This window comes from Arabidopsis lyrata (genome assembly GCF_000004255.2).
Source record: "Arabidopsis lyrata subsp. lyrata unplaced genomic scaffold ARALYscaffold_6, whole genome shotgun sequence".
Lineage (NCBI taxonomy): Eukaryota > Viridiplantae > Streptophyta > Magnoliopsida > Brassicales > Brassicaceae > Arabidopsis > Arabidopsis lyrata.
Window position 1 is genome coordinate 11,434,826 of NW_003302550.1, and position 26,157 is coordinate 11,460,982.

General features: G+C 34.9%; 7 protein-coding genes across 11 annotated transcripts; 3 read left to right on the top strand and 4 right to left on the bottom strand.

Annotated features, from left to right (window-relative positions):
* Positions 1-5: 5 nt before the first annotated feature.
* On the bottom strand, positions 6-2,930 carry LOC9310332 (tRNA (cytosine(38)-C(5))-methyltransferase). 2 transcript variants are annotated; one of them, XM_021020535.1, is made up of 9 exons: positions 2,789-2,930; positions 2,588-2,698; positions 2,017-2,110; positions 1,812-1,930; positions 1,562-1,684; positions 896-1,315; positions 741-806; positions 585-649; positions 6-358 (listed from the first exon to the last, which is right to left on the bottom strand). In XM_021020535.1, the coding sequence occupies exons 1-9, from the start codon at positions 2,867-2,869 to the stop codon at positions 286-288; spliced, it is 1,152 nt and encodes a 383-aa protein (XP_020876194.1). In that variant the 5' UTR covers positions 2,870-2,930; the 3' UTR covers positions 6-285. The 2 variants fall into 2 exon arrangements, with proteins under 2 accessions (XP_020876194.1, XP_020876195.1); XM_021020536.1 differs by having other exon boundaries at positions 22-358; positions 2,588-2,664; positions 2,789-2,913.
* A 3,294-nt stretch (positions 2,931-6,224) lies between these two features.
* Positions 6,225-7,588, top strand: LOC9310333 (zinc finger Ran-binding domain-containing protein 2). Its single transcript, XM_021022689.1, has 4 exons — positions 6,225-6,450; positions 6,549-6,973; positions 7,160-7,260; positions 7,349-7,588. The coding sequence occupies exons 2-3, from the start codon at positions 6,555-6,557 to the stop codon at positions 7,245-7,247; spliced, it is 507 nt and encodes a 168-aa protein (XP_020878348.1). The 5' UTR covers positions 6,225-6,450; positions 6,549-6,554; the 3' UTR covers positions 7,248-7,260; positions 7,349-7,588.
* Positions 7,589-11,281: 3,693 nt separating this feature from the next.
* LOC9308237 lies at positions 11,282-13,062 on the top strand. Its single transcript, XM_002872122.2, has one exon. It carries the CDS (start codon positions 11,610-11,612, stop codon positions 12,870-12,872), a length of 1,263 nt encoding a protein of 420 aa, XP_002872168.1. The 5' UTR covers positions 11,282-11,609; the 3' UTR covers positions 12,873-13,062.
* LOC9308238 (serine/threonine protein phosphatase 2A 57 kDa regulatory subunit B' kappa isoform) lies at positions 12,984-15,365 on the bottom strand. Its single transcript, XM_021022239.1, has 3 exons — positions 15,088-15,365; positions 13,744-14,981; positions 12,984-13,614 (listed from the first exon to the last, which is right to left on the bottom strand). Exons 2-3 carry the CDS (start codon positions 14,884-14,886, stop codon positions 13,258-13,260), a joined length of 1,500 nt encoding a protein of 499 aa, XP_020877898.1. The 5' UTR covers positions 14,887-14,981; positions 15,088-15,365; the 3' UTR covers positions 12,984-13,257.
* Positions 15,366-15,607: 242 nt separating this feature from the next.
* On the top strand, positions 15,608-20,195 carry LOC9310334 (transcription factor bye1). 2 transcript variants are annotated; one of them, XM_021020575.1, is made up of 5 exons: positions 15,608-15,754; positions 16,009-18,075; positions 18,354-18,474; positions 19,051-19,110; positions 19,241-20,195. In XM_021020575.1, exons 2-5 carry the CDS (start codon positions 16,055-16,057, stop codon positions 20,051-20,053), a joined length of 3,015 nt encoding a protein of 1,004 aa, XP_020876234.1. In that variant the 5' UTR covers positions 15,608-15,754; positions 16,009-16,054; the 3' UTR covers positions 20,054-20,195. The 2 variants fall into 2 exon arrangements, with proteins under 2 accessions (XP_020876234.1, XP_020876235.1); XM_021020576.1 differs by lacking the exons at positions 19,051-19,110; positions 19,241-20,195 and adding an exon at positions 18,621-18,919 and having other exon boundaries at positions 15,609-15,754.
* LOC9308239 (dnaJ homolog subfamily B member 1) lies at positions 20,154-22,061 on the bottom strand. Its single transcript, XM_021020577.1, has 3 exons — positions 21,414-22,061; positions 20,773-21,188; positions 20,154-20,681 (listed from the first exon to the last, which is right to left on the bottom strand). Exons 1-3 carry the CDS (start codon positions 21,576-21,578, stop codon positions 20,243-20,245), a joined length of 1,020 nt encoding a protein of 339 aa, XP_020876236.1. The 5' UTR covers positions 21,579-22,061; the 3' UTR covers positions 20,154-20,242.
* Positions 22,062-22,184: 123 nt separating this feature from the next.
* On the bottom strand, positions 22,185-23,625 carry LOC9310335 (polyadenylate-binding protein-interacting protein 6). 3 transcript variants are annotated; one of them, XM_002874222.2, is made up of 3 exons: positions 23,504-23,625; positions 22,613-23,003; positions 22,185-22,538 (listed from the first exon to the last, which is right to left on the bottom strand). In XM_002874222.2, the coding sequence occupies exons 2-3, from the start codon at positions 22,985-22,987 to the stop codon at positions 22,365-22,367; spliced, it is 549 nt and encodes a 182-aa protein (XP_002874268.1). In that variant the 5' UTR covers positions 22,988-23,003; positions 23,504-23,625; the 3' UTR covers positions 22,185-22,364. The 3 variants fall into 3 exon arrangements, with proteins under 3 accessions (XP_002874268.1, XP_020876238.1, XP_020876237.1); XM_021020579.1 differs by having other exon boundaries at positions 22,613-23,044; XM_021020578.1 differs by having other exon boundaries at positions 22,613-23,053.
* Between the last annotated feature and the right edge of the window lie 2,532 nt (positions 23,626-26,157).

Sequence of the window (26,157 nt, forward strand, 5' to 3'; positions counted from 1 at the left end):
GTTACTTTTGGGAAAAAAATCTATTACTGGGCCGGATAAGGCCCACGTGAAAGACAAGCCCATATAAGTTGTGTCCATAACAGTAGCTAATGACCATCTATCAGTAACACAAAATTTAATGATATGAATTGCAAAGCTTATCCTAAAATTACAGAGCAGTTGCATATGGTTATGTTTCACTGAAGAACATGGTCATATGATGTAGCAAAACGTAGGAGAAGCTTGTTCGGGAGAATAGCTGGTTCAGGTAATTGGTAGCGTCACTTACTGCTTCCAGTTTTGCAGTCAAGAATCGAATAGATACCGAAGCAGAGGAGCCACGACTGCTACACTTAAACTGTTTCCAAGCATTGCATATCTGCACAAAGAGGAGTTTTTAACAGTGTAGTCAGAAACATCGGTCTGTTATAAGCACGGTTTCACATTCTTGTGTTCAACTATTTCCACATTGCAAACACAAAGTAATGAGAAATAAGAGTATATTATGGGTTTATATTCTGTATCGAAATCAAAATGGTGCCTCTGCTATGTACTTGGATGCACATAATCTTGGTTCAAATGGTGTATTGTATGAAACAGCGTACCTCTGTCGAAGGCTTATGTGCTTCGGGAACACAAAATCTTCAGGGAATGAGTGAAAGTTAGCTACCTAATCAAATAGAAACTAAAAATCATCTTTCACTGAAATAAAGCTGACTTTTCAGTGAGGCATTGGTAGTAAAAAGGACAGTGCTTATAACCTCTCTTGGGGTGAAGTATCTAAGCCGCTGCTCCTTCAAACAAGATTCCTTACCCTTGATTTTTGGCTGTGTGGTCACAGATTCACGATAAGCATTTCTTTGCACTTTGCAAATAGAGAGGAAAGTAATATTGTATACTCCATGAAAGAACGTACCTGGACAGTTGCCAATAGGGAACCAGTGCCCTTCACGTATCGATAATAACTCTTTGTGAAACAACAACATCTCTTTGAATCAGGGTAAACAATATCCATTGCGTTTCCCCATCTCTCTATCAAACTTACTGGTACTAGATATTGATGAACAGAGTCTGGCACAGAATCGTCTTCTTGTCCATAGCAATCTTTGGACCCATTCTCAGAGTCATCAACACTACTTGGCTCGCCATCAACATGTGCAGCTGACTCGAGAAACTTCTCTACTGGTTCGCAAAATTGAAGTAATTTATCCAATCCTTCTTCTGCTTGACATTTTCCAACCTCCACTTGATCATCACACCCATATAACGGGCTTGGAGACCAGAGTAGTTTGTTATTACTGTGTTGGGACTTAAATGGCAGAGGCTTTCTTTTGGCCTGCAAAGTAACAAGATAAATCAAATGATTTTAAAGTTCATGAGATGTTTTAACCAAAAGAAAAAGATAAAAGCAGGAAAATAGAAATGAAACGGAAATTCATACGCAAAGTGCACACTACATGAGAAAATTTTACAGCTTCATAATCAGCATATACCAATACATTCTCAGAGTACTAGAAATAACAGTTTTAGGTACACAGATATGCGTCAAATGCACTACGTAATCATAAGGTAAAGAGAGTACCAGACAAAAATAACGTGGTCTTGAATACGGCACACCAAACTGCAACGGACTCAAAATAAACTCTTGTGTGACATAATTTAACTTTGTTAATGTATCAATCATTTCCATATGAGTATCTGAAGTCTGCACCAACAAACACCACCAATAACTAAATATGTCACAAATTCAAAGAAGATGATCGAGAACAAGTACAAATGATTGTTAAAAATCTCACTATAACTCCAGCTGAGAAGCACAAGCAAACACATACCTCAAACCCAACAACGTTCTCTACAAACAATATCTGTGGGGGCTTAGACGTATGCGGTATAAGCTCGAGAATCCTGAGAAACGAAAAAGCCCGAGCATCACCAGATTGTTTCTGAAGGCCTAACCAAAAAACACAATTAGTACTCAACACATCTGCTACAGAAAAGCAAGTCATGTTGATAGTAAAGAAAACAACAGTGATTCACCTTGTCGAGTATAAGGTTGACAAGGAGGAGAAAGAAGCCAAGCATCTGCATTATACTTATCTAAGTCAACAGCAGTGAGACTCTGAATATTTCCCTATGTAACAAACAAAACAAAAAGAATTCGATAAAGATTCCGAAACAGAAATCAAGAGACCATACTGGAAAATGTATAAATGGATGCTATGGGCAATGTGGACTACAACACTCTATTTTCGGAGCAGAAAACAAACCGCGGGAGACCAAGTTTATTTCTACGTAAAAAACGGTCTGTAGTTAGTTCGCGGCGGACTTGTTCTATTTTTTTCAATCTGCATTACTACGGATTATAGTTATGAATGATAAATAAAAAGCGGTCCGAACCGCAAACGGATTTTTCCGCCCTAACCGCCGCAACGTGAAACACAATGGCACATTTTCAAATAACAACAATCTAAGAACAAATCATGGCCTAATTCACAGAACTAGCATCATCTACAATTTGAAAATGTAACAATGCTTCTATCGATTAATCATATATAAGCTTATAAGCAACCAATTTCACAAATGATGAATTTGAGAACAAAGAAGAAACCTGATAAGGACGATGTTTGAAATTATGTTGATAAACATCATTAGCGGAATCATTAATCTCAAAAGCTTCAACTACTTCTGCAACAACACCTGACGCCATTAAAGAGTATCTCTAAGAGCAAAAGGAACATAGGAATTAGGGTTTATGAAAGAGAGTAGACTTCACCAAAAACATAGAATTAGAGAAGAAGGAGAGTGATACCATTCCACCGATTCCACTGTAGAACTCGAGAACTCGCCATGGCTTCTTCTCATCGATTCTCTGCAATTCTTCTTCCGCCATGGATTCTTCTTCTTCTTTTCTGCTTAAACAAAATTAATTTTGAGAGTTTTGTTTATTTTTATTTTTCGTTTGGGTTTTACTTTGTTGTCCGGTTTACTTGTAGAACCATATTCGGTTTACTTTTCCTGTCAATTAGCAAGAAAACCCTCAAAGTAGCCAATATTTTTAAAATAACCCTCAACTTACAAAAATACAAAAAAATCCATTAACTAATTTATTTTCCTCTGTATTTTGGTCAGCACTGTTTTAATATATTTAAGGATATGTTATTTTGGGGGAATTACATGGCATATCAAACACTTTTACTCTTTTAAGTAAATGTGAAATTATATCATATGGTTATTTCATGAATAAACTTAAGAAAAAGTGAGTTATGTATGTTGAGGTTTTTTTTAATGTCTAATCTTTCATGGGGCTATAAAAACTCTAGATAACAATGATATATATATAATTTCTTAAGAACATTTTTTGCTCGCAATCTTAACATACAATTTGATTATGCTAAGTAATCGTCCTAGCGAATGATCATACTCATAGATAATTGAATCATCCTAAATAAAATACGTGGGAAAATCATAAGACATTTTGGAGAAGTTGAGATAAGTGATGATGATGCATGGAAGTATTTCCCAAAGATAATCGAATAGATTCTCTCTTTTCTTTTGTGTTCGTCAGTTTTTCTTTACCATTCCCCGAGACATTATGGTGGGTTTATTAATTATTATGATTCTTCTATTTTCTCCCTTGTCTCTCTCTCTATTATGATTCTTTCTAAATATTCTTTTTTAAGTTACCCATTATTTTTCTTCAATTTCGAGTTACACTTTTATGGCTACTTATGGATAAGGCATTAGGGTCGGAGCCATGGACGGAGTTGTATAGAGCATGCACCTTCAATCACCATAACCATCCTACCAAAAAAATCACCATAACCTATATTTTAGTTCGTATACTACAATTGTACAAATAATTAATTTAAAGCTTTAATTTTCTAAACTTATGAATATACATAAAAAGACTTGTTTGGGGGTACATGACAATTAGATATATATATATATATATATATACACTACATTATCTCTTACATTTTACATAAGTTAGAAAAAAATACAATATTGTCCTTCATTTCAGTAAATAATATATAACTTGTACTGTTAGTGAAATTCTACTACTGTATATGTATATCTTAAAAGTTGAATAAAGTCATTTAAGTTATACTCCCTCTGTTCCTGAAAATTTGATGTTTTAGAGTTTACACATATATTAAGAAACAATCATGATTTAATCATTTCATAATTTTTTCTTTTTATTTTTTTAATAATGTATGAACCAATAGTAATCTAAAACAGTTAATTATTTGTAATCATTACGCCTTGAAATCTACGATTTGTTAATATCAATTAATAAAAATAAAATAAAAAGCTAGAAAATCAATTTTTGTGGAATAAACCTAAAATAGTAGAACATCAAACTTTCAGGAACGGATGGAGTATATCTTAGGGTTTTGTGCAAAAAAAACCTAAGATAAAATTGCTTATATTGCCTATTATTTTGGGTTTCAAAAAATTATTCTTCATTTTTGGAATGTAAAAGATATAGTTGCAAAAATTAGTGATTGTGAGGATTATTTTACACAAAACCCTATGTCTTATTGTGGATTTTTCTGTCTTATTATCATATAGCTGACTCAACTTTAGATAGACAAGTATGTACCACAATAGAAAGGGTGATTTGACGGTAAAAAAAGCGATTGCATTTGAAGTGTATCCACAAACCACAATTTATAATTTGTATGTACAGTGAGGAAAATAAAGAAAATGATAGGTTAAATAAAAAAGTGGACGAAACTGTCTTGTTGTAAGTAGACAAATCAAAAGGACACAAAGATGGTCAAGATACGAACCTCAAAGCCTTTTCCTTCCCATTTAATTTAATGATTCTTGTTTTAATTACGCTTTAATCTATAATTTTTGATGATTTTCTTAAGTCTTGTTTGAGAATCACGAACGAATAAGTTCTCATGGATATACTTGAATATTAGTTACAAGAGTAATTAAATTAAAGAAAAGCTAAGAGAAGTTATTCCTTTGACGTTTATAATTTTCCGCGGCTAAGGGAACAGATACGTTCCTTGAAACTGTTGCCATATGCAACTTTTGCTTTAACATTACTAGAGAGTTTTTTACTTCATGCTGCATCCTTTTTCTCCTGACACGCACGAGAGCATATTATACACCCATGTACCTCCATCAATATATCTGTTTATTATCTATACAAATATATGAAATGTGATTACAAATTAGTTATACCACGAAGTTACGATTGATGAATAATATGAAAGTGGTACATGCTCGAAATAGATAATGAGAATATAACTATATATTCCTCAGCTTGTCGTCAGTCAGGATCTATATGATCATATGTGCATATACAGTTAACAACAAATCTATAAGCATATACGAACTGGGTCCCCAAAAGGTCTAAGAATCTTTTACTTTTCTTTTCTTTTCTTTTTTTTTCAGTTTCATTTGTGAAATTTAGTGAAATTTTCATTTTGTCTCATAGCGAGAATCCACTTGTTAGTCAAAAACTATATTAATAACCCATATATAGAGGCCATTTATAGTATCGATCTCTTTTCATTATCAATTCAAGTGTTATAAAACCTTGAGACCAAGTAATTAGGAGGATTCACTCTCGTTCATGACACCAAAATCTTACACATCTATGTTTCCGTCGCCCAAAAAAAAAAAAAAAAAAACACATCTATGTTTCCACACCACCATTAAAAGCAAGAGTTGTAAGAGATATTTTTTAGTCATCTTGGTATGTAATTTGGCAAACTTTGGTTTAATTTGTTATTTTGTATAAATTAAAGAACCAGTAAGATTTTGGGTCTTTTGTAAATTTAGGACTAGATTTTGGAAATTACTTTCCTCCCCATACGTAAAGATTGAAATAATTTTATTTTGATCTTTCAATTTAAGTTAAATTAAAGATCGTTTACAACCCACTGCACATTTCCGAATTTGAACTCGGATTATAGTTTGGTACTCTTCTAATCTATTAGAATACGTCTTGATTAATTTTAAAATATTTATGTGTCTAAAATTACGCAGATTTACATATGTCAAGTATGTGATAAATAAACAAAAATGGAATTGAATTTGGCAGTATGTATATGTATTAGCTTTTGTGAAGCAGACGCAAAATGAAAACGGCTGATATCGAAAGCTTTAAACTTGTGTTTCTTTTATTTGTTTAAAATAGTGGGGTCAAAAAATGATAGATAAATTTAAAGTCCTCGATATATATAAATAGATAAATTTGTTTCTTTTGGGAATAACGTAGTTTACGGAGAAACCCAACGTTAAAGGGATATGCATTAAAGCTGTAGCAAATAAGAAAGTAAATAAACCAATTGAAACCCTAATTTCACTTCAAAAATTGTTCCCGGTTGTTAAAGCTAGGGACTTTTGCTTTGTCCATATAAATATATGTAGAGAGTACAACAACACCTTCATATGCTCTAACACTCACTTCATCAATTCTCTTTATTCGTTTCCATTTAACATCCTCAGGTAATCATAACATATATATAGGTTACATTATTTGTATACAGATATATATTTATTAATTTTGTGTAATTATTTACTTTTTTTTTTCTATGGGGTCGTAGAAGAAGATGAATAGGCCGGGAGATTGGAACTGCAGATCGTGTAGCCACCTCAACTTCCAATGGAGGGATTCATGCCAACGTTGTAGAGAGCCTAGACCGGGCGGCATCAGTACTGACTTACTCGGCAGTTTTGGTGGCCGTCCGGTTAGTAGCTCCTTCGGTTTCAACACCGGGCCCGACGTGAGACCCGGTGATTGGTATTGCAACGTTGGGAGTTGCGGGACACATAATTTTGCCAATAGGTCCAGTTGTTTCAAGTGTGGTGCCGCCAAAGATGAGTTTTCAAGTTCAAGTGCTGCTGCAACAACCGGGTTTATAGACATGAATGTTGGTCCAAGACGTGGCCTTTTTGGTTTTGGCAGCAGCAGTGGTGGCAGCGGCACAGGCCGTTCTCCTTGGAAATCTGGAGATTGGATTTGCCCAAGGTACTTTTTGTTTGTTTGTTAGTGCGTGTATGCATGTGTTCTTTTTTTTGCGATAACAAATGTTGTTCATGTGCATGGTTCATGAAATGTATATGGGTTTTTGTCATCACGTCATATCTATAACTCATGCATATGTTGGGTTTTACGTAAGCTAAACCGATCGTTAATTTATGTGTGTATATATAGGTCAGGCTGCAACGAACATAACTTCGCAAGCAGGTCAGAGTGTTTCAGGTGTAACGCACCAAAACCTGCCACTGAACCACCCTATTAGTCCAACAATAATTGTAAATTTCTAATCCCAAGTCACAACATATATATTTTGACTAAAAACAGTAAGTTAACGTATCTTTTGATACTTTTCTTTTGGACCAGGAAGCATTAGAGAAGAGAAAACTGATGAAGAACCGGAACAAGATACCGACCCTTTATGTCATGATTTTTTTTTCCCTTTAGATTTGACACGTTTCATATCTTGTAGGACCTTTGTTTGGTTTATGTTCGAATGTAAGCAAGACAAAAAAATTCTGATGTCATTCCATCTCCTAGCTAGTATGTACGTTTGTTTTAATGTATTCTTATTTATGACAAGGTTGTTGCCTTCTGATTCCGCAATCCCTATTCTCACCTAAGTTCGAAGCACTTGACTTGTTGAATGTTGATCGTACGAGACGTTGAGAACTGCTGTTTTGGTGGCAGCAAAATCCAAATTGCACGCAAATCTTTTTATGCATTTACTTTTTGCAATCATATAAATCGTAGTATAGGACCCAAGCCTTTGTGGTCTAGTGGCAGAGAAACCTTTGGTGAAGTATGAAACTCCCAAACCCGAGTTCGATTCTCCATGGAAACAAAAACACATTTGTTTGGGAAGTCTGTCAGTTGGGCCTTGACCCAATTGGTTTACCTGGTAGTCAGAAATGCAGGCGGCCTGACTACCCTCTGGCATTAGTCGGAAGGTATTTCAAACTCGGATCAGACAGTGTGGTGGCCCAATTCTACCTGGATCGGGAAAATTCCACTCTGTAGCACTTCGGTGCGTTCCTACCGAGGCCTACCGGATCAGCCGATAGGGTTTATCAAAAAAAAAAAAATCGTAGTATAGGAGTGGAGTTTTACGTTAAACCAAACACAAACTCTAGTAAGCGTTTGAAATAGATGATGCATCATGGACCACAACGTACGAAACCTTTTGTTCAATCCAATGCCTCAAAAAAAGGCGTGAATAATAATCAAATTTTAAAACTTTCAAAGGTAGATCAAGATTAAGCATCCATATTTAGATATGGCTTGACGATAATATAATGAGTTAACCACCAAACCGAATGAAATTTCTACGAGTTCCCTCTAAAATGAGAATAGTTATCAGAAAAATATTAATTATGTTATCCTTAACTATTTGAACGAAAAGCCGACCAATTCGTTTTCGTGAAAATTTAATATATGAACCCATTTATACAACCAAAAATGAGAAAATTAAAAGAAATAGATGTACACCTCATTTTTTGTTGTATACATGGTTCACTTTTTTTTTGTTTTTCATGAAGCAATCGAAAAATAAAAAAATGGTGCTGATTAATTTACTAACTGATACAATTCTATTCGAGAAACAATATATTTTACACTGCTTGTTCGGTTTGTTTCACACTGACTACATCTACTCCTATTTTAATTTTATCGTTCGTTCTATTGTCATGATTTGGACTCTAAAATAGTATAAGAAAGCGTACGTACGTGTCCACACACACGTTACATTTTGCATAGGATTCCCAATACAATGAACTCATGGAAGTGTAGTATAAGATTATCATCAACGGGTCAAAAAAAAAGACAACCAGTCTTTAATGTCTGCTACTATAATCCATTGCTTAGCTTTTATTTTTGCGTTAAAGGGTTGCACTAATTGGCTTTTTACTAAAGAATCTTTCGTTTTTTTCCCCACTTTTACTTCAATTCATCATTTTATTCTTCTTTGGTTTTAGTGAAGTGAAAGTACGTCTTAGGTATTATTATCATGCATCATGGTGAATGTCTTCCCATTTTAAATTTCAAAACCATCAATTATTAGATTTGATTTAGATGAATATTAGTATTTGTAGGTTTGTGAATTATTGTAAACAATAAAATACAACCAGCTTTATAAACTTCTTTTAAATACCAAATATAGTAGTGCATATATATAATTCCTAAATCATATGGTTATTATAACTAACATAGTCATGTTACCTAAAGATCCATAAGCAATCATTAAATTACAATTAGTGTCAAACTAAGCCACTGCTTAAAATTCAGTGTTGGCGGTATAATTAAGTTACAAGGGTCAGGGTAGATGTGTGCAACTATATACAGTATATATATAGCTTTAAACATAATTTCATGCAAATATATAATTCATGCTAATTAACATACTCTTAATTATACGTAGACTTAGTGTTTCTTTTAATGAGGAAACGAGAGAGACCCGTCGATGACCAATATTCTAAGTAAAGTGCACATCATTTGTTAAATAAACAAATATTCTTACTGTTAAAGTCAATTTTTAAAACAAAAGCAATAGCAAAGATAACTTTTTATCCATTTCAAAAACGCCCTTACGAAACAATAATAAATTCTTAAATTTTGGAAAAATTTCAGTAACTTTTGAAAAAGTTTTTTAAAATTTTCTCTTTAACCCACATAAAAAAGCAAAGCATGTTCATCTTTCTAAGCCTTTTTTTCTTAGCCCTTCTTTCTTTTGTCTTTGTTCTGTTGCACCCTTCCACATTCTTCCTAATAATTTCTATCTTTATGCAAAGCACGCAATTGACATGGATGGAGCATGTATTGTCAACAATTTGATGAAAACATATTTTTGTTTAAAGAGTTTAGTATAATTCCACCAGCAAAATTAGAGCCACTTCACATTAATTGTTTTTTTTTTTTTGGTCAAAAAGATACGATATATAGTATGATTTGAGTAGAGTGGTGACATATTCTTTGACAAAAAAAAAAAGAGTGGTGACATATTAACAACACTAACACAAATTCGAGTTTTCACATGAGTTTGTTATCAAAGTATATGTTTAACATTTGAAGATCTTAATAACTGGGAATCAAGATTCATATTTTAAACATTATCATACACTATATTTACTTATACAAAAGAAGATAACTTAAAGAATACTTTAAGTTGGACTGAATATGAATTATTAAGACTAAGAAAATGATTAAAAAAAAAGATTTAACCAATTAATTCCAATATTCAAGAAACCGCTAGACGCTAAACAAAGGGTGATTCATGGTCTAAATGGTAACCGAGGAATCTGGCTGAATCCGGTTGAATTGCTGAATCTGGCTGAATTTTTTGTGATTTTTAGCTGAATCTGGCTGAATTTTTACATTTTCAAATGGTAACCGCTGAATCTAGCTGAATTTTTTTTTTTGTGCTTTTCAGCAGAATCTGTCGAAATAATTAAGACTTTAACTGAAATATCGTCAAATAATTATGAATATTAGTAGAATAACTAAGGAAAAATATCTAAATAAAATAGATAAAATTATCTAATTGTCTAATTAACTCTTATACCAATAAATAAATACTAGAATTAATATCTTTTTAGCAAAATTGAGTTGTTCTTCCAAATCTAATTTTTGAACTATTAAAATGATATAATTAATTAATAGAAAGCTTTGTCAAAGTTTTATTGAAAAATTAATTTTAAAATAAACATGATAATATAGTATAGATTATCTTATTGATTTTTCATTGTTCTCTAGTAGTTTAAATCCTTAATATGATTAGGATGATTAACAATTTTTTTTAATTTGATATTTTAAATATTATTTTAGCATAAGTATGAGTTATTTTTGCAAAAATTTGGAAAATTATATTTAAGTATCTAAAATTTATTAAAATTATCTAAAATTATCTATAGATATCTGAACATAAATATGTCTCTTGTCTATTCTGGTAATAATTTTATGTGTATGAATTATTCATATATCGTATTTGTATGATCTAAACTTATTTTAAAAATATTTTAATTTAATAGCCAAAAATATTTTAATTTTAATGTGAATCGTTATAATCCAAATTTTTATCTGAAATGAACATACTATGTATCTGTTGATGTTGGAAAAACTGTTGAATCTGGCTGAATTTAGTTTTATGCAAATGGTAACTGCGGAATTACTGAATCTGGCTGAATATCTTTTTCATGTTACCATTTACGCTCTTAGTGCCTATCGCCCTAGATTTTGAATAGAATTTAAAAATCATGATACCAATAACAGATTAACAAGCTCTTATAATGAGTCGGCCCATTAATGATCCAAACGCGATTAACAAGCTCTTCTTCGCTTCCAACTTCATCTCCTCTCTCTCACAGCTTCACTTGTCATCTAAAGCTTCCCTTGTCATCTAAAGCTTCCCTTGAATCTCTTCTCTCTAATTCGCTTTGCTTCTTTTCACGATACTTAATCATGCATTAAAAGTTTGATCTCTTGAAAAGATCACACCTGTGGATGAATTAAGAGCCCAATTTCGTCAAGTTTCTTCTTTCTCAAAAAGTGCATACAAACTGTTTGATGAAATTCCTAAGAGAGGATTTGATGTCTGACTATTAACTCGTTGCTGTTACACTTAGCTGCTTTTCAAATGTGGGTTAATGGGTATCATCAAATAAGAAGACTTCTAATCTCTGACATCTGTTTCAGAGCAAATCCGAGTCGCTTCTTCCAATCAATCCAGGTTTTGTATCATTCTTCAGTTGATTCCTTTGAAGATACATTGCCTTGTGAATGGTACGAGTCGAAACTCACAGTTCTGAAAAAACTAAGCCGTGCATTGAAAGATGTCGATTTAGTCGATGGGAAGCTAGAGGACATCAATGGTGTTGTCATTTATGATGATGGTATCAAAAAGAAAATGCAAGCCTTTAAGTCTCTGGCTAGAATGTTTGTTGGTTCTCCTTCAATTCAGAAGAAGCTCAGAGAAGAGGGAAGGTTCAAGTTCCCATTTTTTGGGAGTGAAAGTGAAAGAGAGCCATTGGTGGTGAATTCATTGACTAAAGTTAGCAACTTTCTTAATGTCTCGGCGCAACAGCGGAAGCTAGTGAGGTGCACTGTGTGTTCACAGGTAACGCAGTATCGTATATGGAGAGGTGCTCTTGAAGATATATTGAATGGTCTTAAAGAAGAAGTTGATTGGTTAGTTGAACATAGAGAGGTGAGTCAAGGTAGAGTATTGGGTCAGCAAGTGATATTGTCTTGCCTCAGATTCTTATCTGAATCATCGGTTTCATTTGAAGCCGAGAAATCAACTTCTTGGATGCGGCCTGTGCCAGCTAGATATGCGAAAGCTAATGCTTCTGCGAAATGGGAAGATGTTCTTGATATGGTGAATGATCTGAGAAGGTATCTTGAACATGATGAAGAAATTACTGTACTTTATCATTTGGAAAAGCTTGTATCGATGAAAGAAGGGCTTTTGCAGATCAAAGATGTGTTTTTGGACAACACTATTGGATTTAGAGAGGTTAGACATCAAGAGCACCTTGTGTACAGAAAACTCTCAAAGATGTTGGGCAGTCCTTCGCCTTGTTTGTTCTCTCTCGTCATGTATTTCCTCTATGGCCGTGTGCGTGATATTGAAGTTGATCTCTGTGGTGGGTTTTACAAGGAGAAGGGCGAGTTCTTGTGCTTAAGCATGGGGAGGATCTTGACTTCAACGGATGAGAAAATGTTGGAGAGAGGGATGAAGCAGTTAGATAGGGCATTGGGCCTCTTTGAGTTTGTGTGGGAAACAGCAGGAATGAAAGAGACTCTTAACCTGCAAGGCCATTTGTGGTGCCTTGGAGCTGAAGAAAGGTCCATCACATATCGTGGGAAGACGTTCTTCGTGCATGACCTTAGTCTATGAAGTTTTGTGAGGAACAAACAACAACCTGTACATTTATTTCTTTTGGCTATAAACATAAACTTTTTGATGTTTGTTGTTGTGTGATCTAAGTTTAGATCCGTAAAGTCCTAGTTGAAAGAAAAAGGATATATAAACTTAATTGATTGATACAAAGAGTTTGATAAAAAAATCTGCAACATGGTTTCATTGCTTTAAAAGGAAGCAAGAGATTTAGCATTAAAAGCCACACATCTAACAACATCAAAGTTATATAATATTACAGAGATCAACCCCGATGAAAAGTTCCCGAAGACCATAGCTTAAGCAACAGCCACTCCATCATCCTTTTGATGTTGCTGCTTCATTTCCGTTGGATAAACTGTCCGTGAATTGGTTTAAGCGCTATTTAGCAGGCAATGGAGGTTGCTCGAGGAGTTACCAGAACAGCCGTCTTTCCTGTTATCGGCTTCATACTTGCTGCGTTCTCTAGCCTTGCCCATACTTCTTTCCTCTTTTCCGCTGCAGAACATAGCTTTGCTTCGTCCTCTTTAAAGCGGGCGTGGCAAGACATGAACAGAGCCTCGTCCATTTCACAGAACATTTTTCTTACGTTTAAGGTTAAGTTTAGCACAGATTGGTTCCAGTGGTTCTGAGCATTCTTTTCTAAGGCAGTAAACATGATTGGTAGGATGGCTTGCCGGTTGTGTCCAATCAAGTTCACAATTTGATCGTTGTTCCACAAAAACAAAGCTCTTTCAGAAACCTGAAACACAAGACGCCCAATTGTTCAAACTTTATAAGCTTATATTATGCTCATGCAGATCAATCATATATGATATCTAACTGCAACACGATATCGAGATCAAGGAAACAATTCGTAATAGGAATGTACCTGAAAGTGGGAACTGGTGACACAACAAGCAATCCGCAAGAACAAAGGAACCATGATCTTTTGAAATTCCATCACGCTCATTGCTTCTACAATCTCTTCGACCTCCCCGAGAAACATCACTTCCTTCTGGCTGTTCGTGATAGGCCAGAACTTCAACAAACCCTTTATCACAACACTGCCAAGTTTCGGCTCTTTATCTATGAACTGAGTGATACAATAAGAAAGCTGCTGGAAGTAGTTTCCGACAGATTTAGGCTTGTGCAATGGAATCAACACTCTCCACAAGAAGATCTTGTGCTCCTCTTTCAAAGGCAACGCAAATCCACTCACAATACTCCCGAAAATCTCCAAAAGCTCTGCGATTCCGCTATGCTTCTCTGTCTCAAACACAAACCGGTAGAATATATTACTCATGGACTTGCGTACAAACGGCCTATGAACCATGAATTTCCCATATACCCGATGCAGAATCGTCTTCAAACACTCCCGCTCTCTAGGATCCTCCGAATCAAACAAGTCGAGCAACCTCACAATAAAAGCATGATCTAGATACTTCTTTGCCAATTTAGCATCAAGACACGGAGAAGTGATAAACTTAAGCAGCAAATCATAAACAATTTGCAAATGAGGCCAAGCAGGGTCAAACATCGGCTCATCATCATCGTTTTCACCACCCGAACTAGACCGATAATTCGGAGGAAAAACCCTAAACAGATTAACAGCACACATTCTACACATTGCAAGAATAGCTGGCTCAGTAAACTTAACAGACCCTGAAGCTACAAAATCCAAAAGCTCCAACAATGTCTGCCTTTTAACATCTTTCTCAATCGAGTTTTTACCGGGTTCGGAGAAATCAAACGTCACACAACAGAGACTAACTTTACTCACAAAGAGATTCAGTTTCTCAGAGCTTGGTACGTCCTTAAACGGTACCAAAGGCTCAATCCCGGCAACAACACTCGCTGGGAACACAGCAGATGACATACGCTTCCCTGAGTTAGATCGAACCGGACCCGAACCTGCACTAGTACCGGATCTCTGAACCGGAGACGATACCGGACCTGAACTCGAACGATTCAGCTCTCCAGAATCAGATTTTGAAGACTTCCTCGGAAGTTTACTTAGAAACTGCTTAAACATATCTTTTCCCAAATTTCAAAACTTTCACAAAGAAGAACAAAAGCAAAGCTCAAATCCAAACAAAGAGCCCTAAATTCTCTGACAAGAACATGGATCTGACATAAAAACAGAGAAACGTGTAATGTGGTTTTAGATCCGAAGAAGAAAAAAAAAGGTTGACACTTTTATAATACCCAATACTTAGAAAACCCTAATCATTACCTGCTTTCTCCTTCAAAATCTTAATCTCATGATTCCAGTTTCCACGAACAAAAACATTCCTAGAGATAGAGAGAGAGAGAGAGAAAACTGAATCTAGAGTGTATTAAAAAAAAAAAAAAAAAAACAAATCTGGAAGACAAAGAACAAAAAACAGAGCTTGGATTTGAAGAATTTATGATTCGTTATTGTTTTTTAGATTGCTTAGAAAAAAAATGATAACAAATTTTCTCGGAAAATTATTTTACTTTCCTAATTTTGATTTTTTTTCCTTTTTCTCGAAAAGACAGCGTCTTTGTTTCTGTTTTTTTTTTGTTTCCGATAATATAAAAATAAAAATAAAAACATCTCGCATGCAAATTATTAACGTCCGTTTGATGAGACGTTGACACGTAAATCCAACCGTTGGATTTGTCTGAGAGAGGAATCCTAAGTAATTTGGTTCACTAAGGCCCATTTAATATGGGCCTATTAGTAAAGCCCATATAGGATTTTGGCCTTATCACAAGTACTACCCTCCTCCACTAATCATCTCTAGAAGAAACTGGTTCCGTCACCGAGACAGCTGAAAAAAACTCTTATCCCCAAATCCAGAAGCTTTTAGGGTTTCCTCTTCCCTTCGCACATATCTTGCTCCGATTGATTTTCCAGTGAACTTGTTTGAAATCAGGTAAATTTTCATGGTCTCCAATTTCGAATTTTATTTGGTTTATGTTAGTGTATATTGTTTGATTTGGCTGTTGTTGAATCTTCTTAGAAATGGGTTTTGTTTTTTTTTTTTTGGGTTTTGATTTTGTTTTTTCCTGTAATCGGAAATGAAAATGGAGATGTGTGTTCTTCTTCTGTGATCGGATTATGTTGTAGGATTGAATCAAATTTTTTGTTTTTATTCTAAACCAAATATTTTATTTTTGTTTTTCTCAGAGCTGTTGAAGTGAATGTTTGGATATCGCTGTTGTGGTTTAGTATCATGTCCAGTAATATGGGAACAGAGCATATTGATCTGGAGACAGATACTTTTGGAGAAACGAATCTGATAGAGATAGTAGGATCAAATGATCAGCATATCTCAGTTTCAGACATGGAACAAGAGCCTATGGAAACATCTGTCTCTGGTCCTTTGGCATTCCGATTTGAACCTGAGGATGTCCCTTTTCAATCCTCTATGTTGGTTGATACTCAGTCTTTGATGCCTCAGTTTCAACTTCCTGTTGCACATTCGTATTCTGGAGAGAGTTCTGTATCTGCATGTAGTATCCTTCCAGGGGCAGGGAAGCGTAATTCACCACCAGAGTCTCAGTCGACTCTCGGTGGTTCTGCTGCTTCCGAGAAGTTAGATGCACCAAATAGGCGAGTAGAGCCAGTGCATCACAGACCATGGCTAGAACAATTTTATTCAGAAAGTATTGAGCGGGGTCATATGCCGCCACCTGCTACTCTTTCTTCCAAGACGGAACATCCACCAACGTCTGCTAAGAGATCAAGGCAAATGGAACCTGCTTCCCAAAAATCTGGGAAGCAAGTGATGAACAAGAAACAATCAGGCCTGTCACAAGGGTCGGTGAAAACACAGAATGATGGTAACGAGTCTTTAAGATCTAAAATGAAGGAATCATTAGCAGCTGCCTTGGCTTTGGTTCACGAGCATGAGGAATCTCCGAAAGAGAAAAAGAATTCAGAGACTGAAGAAGCAAGTGTTCCAATAGCTGAAAGTAATGAGCCTGCCTCAGCTGATGGTACTAGTGTTACAGTAGCTGAAGACATCACACCGGCATTGTCAACAAGGGATGATAGTTTTGGGCAGAAGAATGGCAATGGAAGAATTTTGTCGCAAGAGAGTTCCAATGACACAAAGATGAATTATGTTAATCAATCTGATGTACAGAAAACTCAATTTGACGAGGTTTTCCCCTGTGATGATGTTCGTTTTAGTGATAGTATTTTTTCTGGGGATGAACTTTTACAGGGTAATGGCCTCTCATGGGTTTTGGAACCTGTTTCAGATTTTGGGGAGAATGAACCTCAAAAGTCGTTTGAGGATCCAGAGCTCTTGGCATCTAAAATTGAGTTGGAACTTTTTAAGCTATTTAGAGGTGTGAACAAGAAGTACAAAGAGAAGGGAAGGTCTCTCTTATTCAATTTGAAGGATAAGAACAATCCTGAGCTAAGAGAAAGTGTCATGTCCGGAAAGATATCTCCAGAGAGATTGTGTAATATGACAGCTGAGGAACTTGCTTCTAAGGAGCTTTCTCAGTGGCGACAAGCAAAAGCAGAAGAGATGGCGGAGATGGTTGTCCTGCGGGATGCAGACATTGATGTCAGAAATCTGGTGAGGAAAACGCATAAAGGTGAGTTCCAGGTAGAAATTGATCCTGTTGATAGTGGGACAGTGGATGTCTCTGCTGAGATTACCTCACATAGTAAACCTCGAGCCAAAGCAAAATCCGCGAAATCATCTACCAAATCCACTTTAAAGAAAAATGACTCGAATGATAAGAACATAAAACTCAACCAGGGAACATCATCTGCTATGACTCTGCCCCCAACAGAGGAGATTGATCCAATGCATGGTCTGTCAATGGATGATGAGATGAAGGATGTGGGTTTTCTTCCTCCAATTGTATCGCTTGATGAGTTCATGGAATCCCTGAACTCAGAACCTCCATTTGGCAGTCCACATGAGCATCCTCCTGTAAAGGAAGAGCCTGCATCTGAGAAGAGTGACTCTAAAGATGGGTCACATTCAAAATCACCTTCAAGATCTCCAAAACAGTCTCCAAAGGAACCCAGTGAGAGCGTCTCTTCCAAAACAGAACTCATAATGACTAATGTAACTTCCCCAAAACCGGATGCTGGTGTCAAACTCGACACTGATGTCTCTAAACCTGAAGAAATACTTTTGGTTGATAACATTAAAGAGGACCGAATATGGGATGGTATACTGCAGCTTAGTGCCGCTTCCGTTGTCTCAGTCACTGGAATTTTCAAGAGGCAAGTCTTCTTAATTACTTTAAACTTTTATCTCTTGTTTGCTATTTGGATTCGAACATAGTGAAATCAAACCATTATAGAAATGGGTTATTAGTACCAAAGATATGCATGAAGCTAAGTTTAGACTTAATAGGAAACAGCTCACAAAAGAGTACATGTAGAATTATATCACACTCTGATGTTTATTTAATTTGTAGAACAAAAGATGGAATGAGAAAAGGATCTTATGTGGGTATCATTGAATCATACATTGTGTCTGACTCGATTTGCTCGTGCAGTGGTGAGAAAGCAAAGACAGGCGAGTGGCCAACAATGGTGGAGGTAAAGGGTAGAGTGAGACTCAGCGCGTTTGGGAAGTTTGTAAAAGAGCTTCCGTTGTCTCGAAGCCGTGTCTTAATGGTATACAAAGTTTATTGCGTGCATTATCTTTGTAGTAGCATTAGCACTATTAGCTTCACTCTCTTCTTTGTTACTACTACTACTACACAAGCAATAATAGATCCACAAAATCTCATCTCAATATTGGAAGTCCTTTCTTACTGCAGAGATTAGGCTCCCCAGTTCCCATTAGCTAAAACATGGAACCCAGAAAGCAAAAAAGCTCACGGTTGATCTACATCTGTGAAACAGGACCGGGACAGTAAAAAAAAAGCCCTGATTGACCAGAGAATCAACTGTGGATTGAATCTGAAATTTTGTATAAAATCATGAAATTTTGTATGCCAAATCACTTTTAGTTGTATCGTTAACTAGGTAGGAGATAGAATCATCAAAATGTTACCAAGAATCTCTTACAGAGAGAAAGTGACCAGACCACAAACGCCAGAACTTGGTCCTTAAACTACTTGCAGATCTTGACCCAAAATAGATTCTCGCTCGAAACATATTTCTTTGTCTTAGAGGACAAAGTTTCTTCTTATATGCATTTTTCGTAATTAGTGTAAATAATAATCAAGCTGGTACATTAAATTGCAGGTAATGAACGTGGTTTGCAAGGATGGTATCTCTCAGAGCCAACGTGATAGTCTTTTTGAGGTATTAATTCTAATTCTGATTATTATTCTTTTAATTTTTATATATTGTCATTTTACTTCTTTTAGTACATAAGACATTTATTAGTTTTGCTTATAAGTCTTTGCCTTTGTCCTTTTCTTTTTGGGGTCAGGTTACTAAGTCGTACGTAGCTGACCAAAGAGTTGGCTATGCAGAACCAACCTCAGGCGTTGAGCTTTACCTCTGTCCACCACGCGGTGAAATACTTGAGTTGTTGAGCAAAATCATCTCCAAGGACCATTTTGATGAGGTCAAGTGTTCAGAGGATATCGGGTTGATCGGTGTTGTTGTGTGGAGGCGTGCAGTTGTCGCGTCTCCTGGCTCACGACATAAGCCTGGATTCAAACGTCAGCATTCTTCTTCTGGTGCTAAGAAGTCTGTGTTGGCTCCAGAAAACAAAAGGTCTAGTTGTGTGAATGTTACGAATCCGCCGCCTGTTGTAAATGTTGCATCCATGAGGAATCATGGTTTGGTTGGTTGTGATGATGATGATGAAGACGTGCCACCTGGATTTGGGCCAGTAGCTGCGAAAGATGACGATGATTTGCCGGAATTTAACTTCAGTTCCTCCAGTGGACCGGTTACTTCTTTTCCTCAACCACCGCCTCAGTCTCGGTCTATGGATCAAGTAAGGGAGCTCATTCTTAAATATGGAAATTCAGCAGGTAGTGGTAGTAAACGACCATGGGATGGTCATGAGGATGATGACGATGATGACATTCCTGAATGGCAACCGCAAGTCACAGGCCACCAAGTTCAACTGCCACCACCACCTCCTGACTTGAGTCCTCAATTTCATAGCAGAACCATGGCTAGACCACCAGCACAACAACAACCAGTTGCGGGACCATCGAGTGGATGGAAGGCCTATCAAAACACACCTAGACAACAACAGTACAGTACACGTAGGAACAGAGGATTTTGATCTTTGTGAATGCGTTTGTGTAATTAAAGTTTGTTAGGTGTATTGACTTCTCTATCATCAGCTTTTTTTGTTTTGTAGTGTTTCAATAGAATTGTAAACCTTTGAATAATGGAGTCTATTAAGCATAAAAGTTTGAATTCAACATAATCAAAGATTTGTACAGATTACAGGAAGAAAGATCTCAGTTCTTCAACTTGCTAAGACCCGCTTGAGTGCGGATTTCTGCTCTGTTGTCAATCTTGCTGGAAACTGAACATCGAATTTGATCTTGAGATCGCCTTTGTTTCTTGGTTCTTTAGCTATTGGCATCCCTTCTCCAGGAACCACAAACTCATACCCGGGACTTACGATTTCCGAGATACCAACGGGTAGATTCCGCCCATCGAGCGTGTTGATATTCACAGTTGTTCCTCCTATAGCTTCTGCTAGCGTTACTCTTTGGCTTGTGATGAGATCATTCCCATCTCTCTTGAACAAATCGTGCGGTTTCTCGTCGATTACAAACACTAAATCAGCTGGTAATTGATTCACTTGCTCATTTCCTTTGTCCGGAAACTTGATCTTCGTCCCTTTCTTCCATCCCGGTTTCACAACAATCGTTAGAATCTCTGTTTCTTGCGCCTGTCTCCTGCACCATCCAAAGAAACACCAATGAACAAAAAAAAAATTGCCACCATTCTTGAAACTTAAGAACAAGAAGTCTAAAAGAAAAAGTTTACCCGTTAGCGTCAACAATGGATCTAGAGATCTTCATTTTCCTAGTTGATCCAGAATACAACTCTTCAAGGCTACAAGGCAATTTGCTCTCAACCGGTGGAGGTTTCTTAGGCGCAGGAGTGCCTTCGCTGTAAGTTCTGAATATATTGTTTTCGCTTCCGTTGTTTCCACCACCAAATCCGCCAAACATTCCTCCTCCACCGTCTGATTGAAACCTCATTGACCTTCCAGGACCACCAGCTGATCCAAACCCAAATGGACTACTTCCAAAGAACTCTGCAAATATATCTTCTGCATTTCTCGGGTTAAAACCGCCCGCTCTTCCATTGTTTCCCATGCTCCCAGGAGGCGGCATATCGCTTAATCCTTCTTCCCCGTATTGATCATATACCGCTCGCTTCTGCGGATCACTCAAGACCTGAAACATTCCCCACAAAAAAAAAACATTCTTAGGACGAAATCAATGGTTAGCAATGCAACAACATTGCCTCATATGCCTCAAGAATATCTGCTTGAGGAGATTCATTTTTTTGCTTATATCCCAAGAAAACAAACTCATTCCATAAATCTTTAGCTAAAGCAATGGATCTAAGGGAACAAGAGAATGAAGATTAGCAACAAAAAGAAAAATGGAAAGACTTGCCTCATAAGCCTCAGAGATCTGTTTAAACTTGGCTTCAGCTTCTGTTTTAGTATTAGGGTTTTTGTCAGGATGCCATTTCATAGCCAATCTTCTATAAGATTTCTTTAGATCATCCTCTGTTGCGTTTCTATTCACTTTCAATATATTGTAATAATCCAAACCCATCTTTTTTTTCGTTTTATAAAATTTAATCTTCTCTTCTAAATCAAACCCAGAAATAAAAGAATCAGATCTTCAAAATCTCCAATGTATGATTGAACAAATGAAGAAGAAAAGACTAGTTGTTCTGTAGAAAGAGGAAAAACAAAAAGATCACCGACTTGTTTTTTGTTTTTTTTTCTTCTACTGGAACAGATTGATCTTTGATAATTTACTCTAAAATCATTATATGACAGCTTTTGCAGGTTTAAACACACACAGAAATTCACGGAATCTATTTTCCTCATTTTTCTCCTTTTTTATTTATTTTTTGTTCTAGCAAAGTACTTATTTAGATAATTCTAATAATAGTACCCAGAGAGAGACATAAGAGCCGCAAAAGTAGCTGCATTTACAATTTTGTCAGACTATCTTTTAACTTGCTCTACCAATTTGTACATTGACATTGATTACAATTATTTTGGTTGACTAACATAATTAACGGATATTTCAGTCATTATTAGCATTTATATAAGGAATCTACAATAGCAACATATCATTGATTCATAATATCGAGCAGCAAAATGGCCAAAAGAGTAAAGATTGATTCGTAGCTTTTTCTCAAACCACAAAAGAAAAATCCCAATTCTCAAACTGAATTTTTTTAAAAACTATACATTGTACTCTCTTTTCCCAGAGACAAAGTGGGGAAAATATAGAAAGAGATCTCCTAAGAATATCATAAACTTGATATCATCCATTTGCAAGAAACTTAAGAAAAAAAAACTTCACATTTTTTAAGGACTCATCAAATCAGGAGGAGGATACAGGTGCGTTGTGGATACCCGAGGATGATGATGATGATGATGCATTCGCTTCATTCTTTGGTTTCGAAACTGTTGAGGTTGAAGGCTCGGTGATGGTCTCAGGTACATCGCCAATGTCCAGTGTGTCTGGGAGGTATTCCTGAGCTTCAGTACTGTAAATCTGTATGAAGAAACACCAAAAGTCAATACTGTGAACTTTCAAATCAACGGATCTATTGATAGTGAATGGATTACCTCGAGCTGGTTCAGCATTTCGATAGTTGCATCAAGATCACAACTGTTAGCCAAGTAAACATCATTGATAGACTCATGTGAAAGACCAGCGAATGTTACTAAAAGGTACTCAATATCCATATCCATCTCCAAATCCTCATCTTTCAACTGATGATTGTATACCATGTCAGAGGACTTCTTAGGCGACATTTGAGAACCAGGATAACTTCCCATTCCTTGGACTCCATAACCATGAGCTACATAATGATGTTGCTGCTGCTGCTGCACGTGATGATGTGTGGCAGGCTTTGTATCAGCCAAAGAACCCTCTCTTTTCGAGAGTGGTACGTAAGCTGCTGCGTAAGGATTCAATGTAGATGATCCTCCTGACTTCATTGCTAAGTGAGATCCACTATCAACAAACGAAAGACGGGATCAAATCGATGACTTCTGCTGCAAAATCTACACTAACAATCACAATCCTAATAGTCAAAACTGATTCCAAATCAATAAGAAACGTGACCTAACCAGCAAATCAAAATTGATGCCACAAACTCGTTGATCTAGTTCTTCGTGACGACATAGGTACAGATCAAAATCAATCTACACAACCTCTTGAACAAAAACGAACAACGAAACCCTAAGGAATCGATTCTACGATTCTAAAGCTTCACAAACATAGTTGAATCATGAACCTAACGGAGATAGATATACACTAATCAAGCGTCTATACTTCATGATCGATCAATCAAAACACGATTCGCGTTATCAAATCAACATAGATCGAAGAAATCAACAGACTAAAGAAACAGAAACACGATCGAAAGAGACGGATTCGAAACGAAGAACAAGGCGAGATGATTGCGATCACGTCAACGATCGCCGGAGACCTAGGAGAGAAATTGAGCTTACCTGAGGAAAAACAAAATCCGAAAGCGCCGTTGAAGAAGAAGAAGACAATGGTGAGAGAGAGAGAGAGAGAGATCTAAGAAACGCTAAAAAAGTGGGGAGAGGAAAGAAAACGACTCTCTTGATCAATAATGGACTTTTATATGCACAAAGAGAAGAAGCGTTTACTTGAAGGTCGCATCATTTTAGGGTCTGTTTGGAAACGTTATTATCTTATTCTTGACCTGGTTATTATTATCCCGGTATTCGTTTTCAATTTAAAAAATCTTTTGATATTTGAACCCGGTTTGCTGACGTGTCTTTCCTATGTGTCATAGTGATTAGTGTAAGAATAGAAATGATTTGTTTTTGATTAAACCCCTCAAAGTATCTATGTTTTACAAATTTATCTTCTACTTTTAAAATAACTACTCGAAAACCCTCAAATAGTATTTCCAACTTATTTAGTAGGGGTTGCAAAATTTATAGACTTCTTTTGAATGCAATTTCATTTAAGATAAGCTTTTGAGAACGAGATGTAACATAAATAAAACTGAAAATATTTAATTTCCTATGTTAGAGATAGAGAGATTGATGACCAGAATGAAAGGTAATATATCTTTAATATAATCTAATATTACAATTATACACGCTATTGTTTGCAAAAATCAATGGAATAAATTATTGGACAAAATTTTTAATTTAGAAATGACACATGTCGAAAGAATATATATTAAAAAATTGGACATCAATCTTGTAATGTATTTCCTTAGATTATTTTGTAATCAAATAGTTTGATATATGTTTACTTTGTACTATAAATTTTGCTAAGAAAATGAAGATCTAAATATTGAAAAATGTACCAAAACAATAAAAAATGTATATTGTATCTATTATTTGTAAAAATCATTGGAATAAATTTATTGGACTATAATTAAAAGAAAAATGATACATGTCAAAAGATTAAAGTGTCAAATGGTTAATAAATATGATGTGTATTAATTGAAATGTTTTGATTGGATATTGGTTTTAATGAAAGTGACACATGTCGCTCTCTGGTGAGATGTTTAAAGTGGAACCCTTCTATATTATATAAGATTTTTATACGTAACTCTGAAAATAAAAAATTCAAAAGTTCTTAGTGATATTTCCTAAAATTTAGCGAAAGTTTAATCGAACCAAAAAATCTGAAACCAAATCGAACCGTATCTAAAATTTTAAATACCCAAATGCGGTACTAAATTCTTCTATTCGAAATACCTAAAACCGAACAGATACTATTGCGAACCGAACCAAATATCCGAATACATCCTATACTATTATTTGGGGAGTACATTTTATAAGATACCCTTAACTAACCTTTCCTTTTGTAAGAATTTACTTAAGAATGTCATTACAAAAATCTTCTTTTAGAACAAATTTCATTCAATTTATTAAGGATAAACAAGTAAAATACTAATTTATGTCATTTAATTAATTTAATTAAATTATTAAACAAAAATCTGTTATTATTATTTTTTTTAAATTACCAATCAAAATGAGCATATAAGATTTGATATCTAACTTACCATATTAATTTGTTATTAATCATTAAACTTCACCTCTCATCTTTATATGATTATATTAATATGAAACAAATAAATCATCATATCATCTACATAATAAAAAAAAATAATTTTTTTTCTGCATATGCCAAGATTTGAATTTTTAAAAACGCATATAAATTGTTCAATCTATAAAGGAAACAATTAAACGGGTCAAAAATTCAGACTTGAGTAATATATTTTTTTTACACAACAATAAAGTCAACAAAAATTCCGACTGAGCAACGGGTCAGAATTTGAATATTTATATTCGATTTCATACATTTATTTTTTTGAAATGTATAATTTTATATACTACAATAAAAATTTAAATATTTTAATTTGCAACATTTAAAATAAGTTTTACTTGATATTTTTAGAGAATATCATCAATACTTAATAGTTCAAAAAGTTAAAAATTATAAATACTCTAATTTGATTATTTTTTAAAATATTTATAATAGGTAGTGGGTTAAATATAATATATTATATGATGAAATGAGTTTTGATCCTTAAACTATTTGAATAGTTATATTTAATTTCATATAATTTGTTTTTTGAAATTCATAATTTTATAAACTACAAAAAAATTTAAATATTTTAATTTGGAATATTTAAAAATAGTGTAGAACATTTAAATATGGTTTGGCACCTCTAAATATTTGAAAATTTGATTCCGCAAGCAATTTTAGAATTAACATATAATAGATTGTGTACGCAATATTTTAAAATGAAATATTGAGATTCTAAAATAAAAATATAGACTCCATGCATGAGCTGATTTTGGTATTATTATATACTAAATATAGGTTTATAACATATTCGATTATGCGAATAATTGGTAAATTCCGTAATTATAAATCTCAAACAAATTCTGTAATTAGATTAGCTTAAACAAATCTCTATTTCAACAACCAAAGAATTATAAATTGAAAAAGAATTTTCTATATTAATTCAATATAATAGCTAATTTTCTTAATTAATTCAAAATAATCTATGTTTTATATGTGATTCATTTATGATATTTTAATTTTTGATATAACTGAAATATATGCAATCCTATTTTGTGGTTGTTAACATAAATTAACTCATTGT